At 46.8% G+C, this 6000-nt stretch overlaps 1 protein-coding gene across 3 annotated transcripts in view; it reads right to left on the reverse strand.

Annotated features, from left to right (window-relative positions):
• Positions 1 to 3866, reverse strand: part of LOC139730519 (uncharacterized) — a 312627-nt gene extending 308761 nt beyond the window's left edge. For 2 of the 3 annotated variants that reach the window (XM_071641366.1, XM_071641365.1), the window contains exon 1: positions 3583 to 3865. In XM_071641366.1, coding sequence (XP_071497467.1) covers positions 3583 to 3774 — 192 coding nt within the window. In that variant the 5' untranslated portion in view covers positions 3775 to 3865. Of the gene's footprint in view, positions 1 to 3582 lie in introns of all 3 variants that reach the window. The other variant, XM_071641367.1, reaches the window with a different exon arrangement.
• Between the last annotated feature and the right edge of the window lie 2134 nt (positions 3867 to 6000).

The following is a 6000-nucleotide window of genomic DNA, read 5'->3' on the forward strand; positions in this document are numbered from 1 at the left end:
CTCAGGCAAACGGAACACAGCTGCTGACGCACTCTCTCGAGCTTTCATCAACAATGTAAGCACTACCCCCATCGACTTCGACGTCATTGCCCTCGCCCAAGAGCACGACGAGGAACTCAAACAACTCACGACTGACAGTTCACTCAAACTTTCACCAGTGCCAATCCCCTCATCAGATCGCACGATATTATGTGATTTGTCAACTGGATTTCCTCGTCCATACATCCCAGCCCCTCATCGCCAGGCGATCTTTCTCTCCCTTCATCAACTCTCTCATCCAGGGGTAAGAGCAACGCAGAAACTGGTCACTGACAGATTTGTTTGGAACGGCATCAATCGTGATGTTCGTTCATGGGCCAAAACATGTCTACAGTGCCAACGCAGCAAAATTCATCGCCACAACAAAGCACCCCTCGGCACTTTCTCATCGCCCGATGCACGATTCGACCACGTTCACATCGACATCGTCGGCCCACTCCCTCCATCAAATGGTCACACATGTATACCTCCTCACATGTGTCGATCGATTCACACGATGGCCAGAAGCCTTCCCTATGAGCGACATCACAGCTGAAACAGTCGCTCGAGTCTTCGTCACTCACTGGGTCGCACGATTTGGCGCACCATCGACCATCACAACAGACAGAGGTCGTCAATTTGAATCCAATCTCTTCAACGCTCTCACTACGCAACTCGGATCCACTCGCATTCGCACAACGGCATACCATCCGACATCGAACGGCCTCGTCGAACGACTGCATCGTCAACTCAAAGCCTCGCTCATGGCACACGACCACGCCAAATGGACCGAGACACTACCACTCGTTCTCCTCGGCATTCGGACCGCAGTGAAGACAGACATAGGCTGCTCAGCTGCAGAGCTTGTCTATGGGACAACACTAAGACTCCCAGGCCAGTGCATCACCAAGCATGAACAGACCACGACGGACATCGACCCTTCCGACTACGTCCAACGTCTACATTTAAGTTCATGCAGGACATGCACCCGCCATCAACACGCACTCAACACAAACCGACATTCATACACAACGACCTCAACACATCTTCACACGTTTTCATTCGCGATGACACCGTGAGAAAACCACTACAACACCCATACAGAGGTCCCTTTCCCGTCATTCGGCGTGCTGACAAGTTTTTCGTGATCGACTACCACGGCAAACACGACACCGTCAGCATCGACCGCTTGAAACCAGCATTCATTGAAACGGACATCATTCCCGAGCCATTGCCTCGCCGCACCACACGACCACCCGTGACTACAAACAGTCAACGCACGGCACAACCTGCCACGCCCCCTTCCAACCCACCTCGCACCCCCACCCCGCACCCCCACCCCGCACTCCAACCAAACGACCACGGAAATCAAGAAAACGCGCTCCGGTCGTCACGTGCGATTTCCCACAAAATACGTCGACTACTGTGACAACGGTTGAAGAGACAATTTTGTTTCTTACGGATCCAGCTTGTTGTTTTCTAAGTCATTGTACATATTATTATGTTACTCTCGCTCACCTGCGAACACTCTACTCTATTTTTTACACTCATCGATTGCTCCTACATCTCATTTTGCAGCAATCTAGGGGGGAGCTACTTGTAGCAGCACAATGAGTCACACTTTCATTTTCTAACATTACTGAGAATTGTTTTCGTCCACTCGCTGACCATATCCGCTAGTGGTCGCTCTACGATGTAGTACAGCCACATTTTACGACTGCTCTGGCCCACTGTCTCGCGAGCACTAATATATTATCATCCGTCACATTCCTCGCGAACAACGTAACTTCACCTCCGGTCACTCCTACGGTCACCATGACAACGTGAGATGGACATCATTTCTAACCAATCTCCTTCTTTCTTCGCTCCACTTCTCGAAGAAGTTTCGCACGCGTGTTACAAATCTCCATTCACAAAAAAATCAACTTTTCACGCACACTACACTTCTTGACCAGCTTTCGACGTGAAAGCACGGAAACGTCAAGTTGTCAACTCGCCAAACTTTATCATCAAACATCGGACTCGCGAACTTCTCTCTCCCTCTCTCAATCTGTCTATCTCTTTTTTCCCTTTCTAACTTCGCCGTCTTCTGGAGCATTCTACATTGTGCTACTTCGCCTTATTTACTGGAATTATACTTTGTGTCGTGTTATGTTTTTGTGTATATACCAAACGGGAAAGTGTAATAACTGAACTCTCAATTGGAGGACCATTTCCTGCAACAGCATCGACTCCAGGCGCAGCTCGGCAGCACGGGAGATATTGTGTGTTATAAAATCAACGAATGGTGAGTAGAAGGATACATTCTCTACGCTCTATTAACATCCTACTACGAAATCCCTTCACATTACTCACGCTAAATGCATGCTTGTATTACAGAAGAATTGTTCACCACACCGGGTCCATAGAGAGCCCTTGCGATAAGTCCGTGGAACAAAAAAATGACAATTTCTGCTGCAATTCCCGACCGTCCGGGTGCCGTTTGTCGTTGCAGAATTCAAAATGGCGCCTTCGTGCTCCAAAGCGAGCGCGGCGTATGCAGTGAGAACGTACTGTATTACAGAACCTATATCGTATTGCGTAGGGCTTACTGCCTAACGTCATCTGCTGCGGAGAGATCTTATGCGTGCTTGATTGTAGCAGCACGGTTGATAGCATACAGCTCTATGGGGCATTCACATCACGTATACGTATGTGTATTCAAATTGGCCTGGCTTGAAAAACAATGTACCGTTTGGACATGATGGATATTATCAATTTCGGTAAATTTCATAACGTAAATTTGAGTACTGATAGCATAGATATAGTCTTATTATTGAAGATTGTATTAGATGAGTTTGAGGTGACAAAAATGATCTTAAGTATCAAAATTGAAAGCGATCGGAATCCGATTATAGAGCTTTCTTCATGGTTGGTGGTCCCGCCTGTACAGCCCTGTCGCGACGTACCTACGTACAGCGACTGGGCTGTGTATAGTTGGGATAGTTACGTTTGGACATGCTGGATATAATCATCAATTTCGGTAAGTTTCATAACGTAAATTTGATTACTGATAGCATAGGTATAGAGTCTTATTATTATTGAAGATTGTATTAGATGAGTTTGAGGTGACAAAAATTATCTTAAGTATCAAAATTCAAAGCGATCAGATTCCGATTGCAGAGCTCTCTTCATGGTTAGTGGTCCCGCCTGTACAGCCCTGTCGCGATGTACCTATGTGTACAGCGACTGGGCTGTGTATAGTTACGGTACAAGGAGCACCCCAAGGTTAGAGACTCAGATGCAAGTAGACATGGTCTAGGTTCTACTTCCAGATCAGTACTAAGTTCTAGACCCTATTTTAGGTTACTGAATAAATAACAATTGGGTGAGTTTGTGCATGTTTGGAGATTATTTGACAAACAGGTGCCATATCGGTTTACAGGCCCTATAGAGCCTAGCTATATAGGGGTTCCAGATCTATAATAAACCGTTACCGGAACACCGGTACCGGTACAGTAACTTCTACGAAAAGTCAATGTCCAACACCAAAGCCAACGATCGGGACTACGCGGTATTGCCTACCTGTACGACCCTCTTTGCTGTTTTAAAAAAACAAACAGATTCCCTTCCGACTTTCCCGTGTGGCAGCCACCAATCATCCTTGGGTTCTGCCCGCACAAGAAGACACTTCTCTTGCTCACGGGTGAAGACAAGTACAGAAACCCACCATTCATCAAACGTGCTATCTTCTGCAACTATATTACCAGACGCCATAGCGCTACCATCGGTCCATACACAATACACAGTCTTTGACAACAAGTCTACCAAGCTAAAGCCAGCGCCCAAATAGACCGGGGGCCCAGAGCAATTATTCAGCTGAAAAGGGTCACACTTTATAAGGATGTGGCCAAGGGTCAATAAAATGAATTGCTGGCAAGTCACATCCTGTACCGTAAGCCCAGGGGCCACAAAAAGGGACCCCGAAAAATGGATTTATTCAGCCGAAGGGGATCACGGACAAAAGTTGGTGGATATTGTTCCTTTGGGTGTACTTATCATGAAAACAGCAATGCCATCAGCAGCTATTTTATCCTGTACGGGGCCCCAGACAGTAGCCCCAAAGGGCCCCACCCCCATAGGCCCTACGTACAAACACACACAAACATTGATTTTATTCAGTTGAAAAGAGTCACGGCTAGTTTCTTTGGCAATGGAAGGAGTACCAATCAGAGATATCCAAAACACCAAAGCCAGATATCTTATCCTGTACGGGGCCCCACGACAGTGGCCCCAAAGTGCCCCCCCCCCCCCCTACGTACACTTTCTCACACAATAGTTTCATTCAGCTGAAAAGGGTCACGGCTAATTTCTTTTACAATGGAAGTATAGTACCCATCAGATAAATCAAAAATACCAAAGCCAGTTATTTTATCCTGCACGGGGCCCCATGTACAGACAGTAGCCCCAAATTGCCCCCTTACCGCCTCCCCCCTCCATCCCCCCCCCCCCCCCCCCAACACACATTGATTTTATTCAGCTGAAAAGGGTCGCGGCTACTTTCTTTTGCAATCGGAAGTAGTAGGCCTACTCATCAGCGATATCCAAAGCACTTTAAAGCCAGTTATTTTATCCTGTACGGGGCCCCACACAGTAGCCCCAAAGTGCCCCCTACACACACACGCACATACACACATATTGGTTTCATTCAGCCGAAAAGGGTCACGGCTAATTTCTTTTGCAATGGAAGTAGTACCCATCGGATATCCAAAATACCATTTCGAAGTCAGATATTTCATCCTGCACGGGGCCCCAGACAGTAGCTCCAATGTGTTTTGCTTTATTCTCTTTATTGTTTGCATCTCTTCTTCTTCTTTATATCAATGCGCTCCTTCGTCTTCATTTTCGCGACAACGACAACGTCCTCCTCCTCATCACCAGTTTTGCTGTTCTGGCAAACATTTTCCAGCGTATCGGCTACGTTCGATTTTAGAGCGGCGAGAGCGGAAGACATGCGTAATTGAATTTGGGAAAGCGTAGGAACAGCGTAGCTATAAAGCGGCCAACAGCGTTATCGAAGCAGGAATGAAGCGTCGTAGGAACAGCCTTGATTTTATACGAGAGTAGAGAACTTAGTGAGAGCATCGTTAAAGCGGGAAGGTCGTGCTTTGATCAAGAAAGCGGCGCAGCAGCGGGACCATGTCGTCGGTGTCTAGTTTAGACTCCTTCCCGTTCTTGTGCCGCTGTTACTATACGGTCAGAAAAACCTGGAATTGCTCATCCCACGGTATTTACACTGTCACTGCATTCTCTCCGTTTGAGCTACAATTCAAAATAGGTCAATCTTGATGGGGAGATGAGGAAGAAATTTTGGTCCAGTTCAAAATTTCTTCCCGATCTGTAAAATTGCCAGATCCAACCCCATCATCCAAACGCTGCTGCTACGATGCTCCCGGTCCCCGCTTTACACTTTTGCCGCTCTCTCCCGATCTGACAGATTGAATAGATCGGGATGCAGATCTTGATAGTGGAATTACATGTGGGGACACTTTAGGAACACTCCGTGGGGCCCCATACAGCAACATAACTGGTTTCGGTGTTTTTGATACGTCGTTGAGTACTACTTCCATTGCAAAAGAAATTATAGCAGTGATTCTTTTCACTTAGAATGAAATAATACGGGAGCACTTTCCAGCTACTGGCTGGGGGCCCCTTAAAGAATAAAAATAACTGGATGAGTTTGTGTTTTACGTATCTCAGCTGTTAATTCCATTGCCAAGGAAAATAGGCATACATGACTCTTTTCACCTAAAAACACTTAATTCATATGTGGCGGGAATACCTTGGGGTTATACCTGTCAAAGGCCCTGCATCCGGGCCAACACTATTCGCGATGCTTTGACAGTGAAAACGCCGTCTTTACGCCGTGATTAGTCGTCCTGTGGTTGTGCTTCCGTCGTGAAAAAGTCGTGGTTTTATTGTGATATCGCTGTGAAATCGATG

The sequence above is a fragment of the Diadema antillarum genome, unplaced genomic scaffold, assembly GCF_040938485.1.
Source record: "Diadema antillarum isolate AM-2024a unplaced genomic scaffold, OU_Dant_1.0 seq00000320_RagTag, whole genome shotgun sequence".
Classification (NCBI taxonomy): Eukaryota; Metazoa; Echinodermata; class Echinoidea; order Diadematoida; family Diadematidae; genus Diadema; species Diadema antillarum.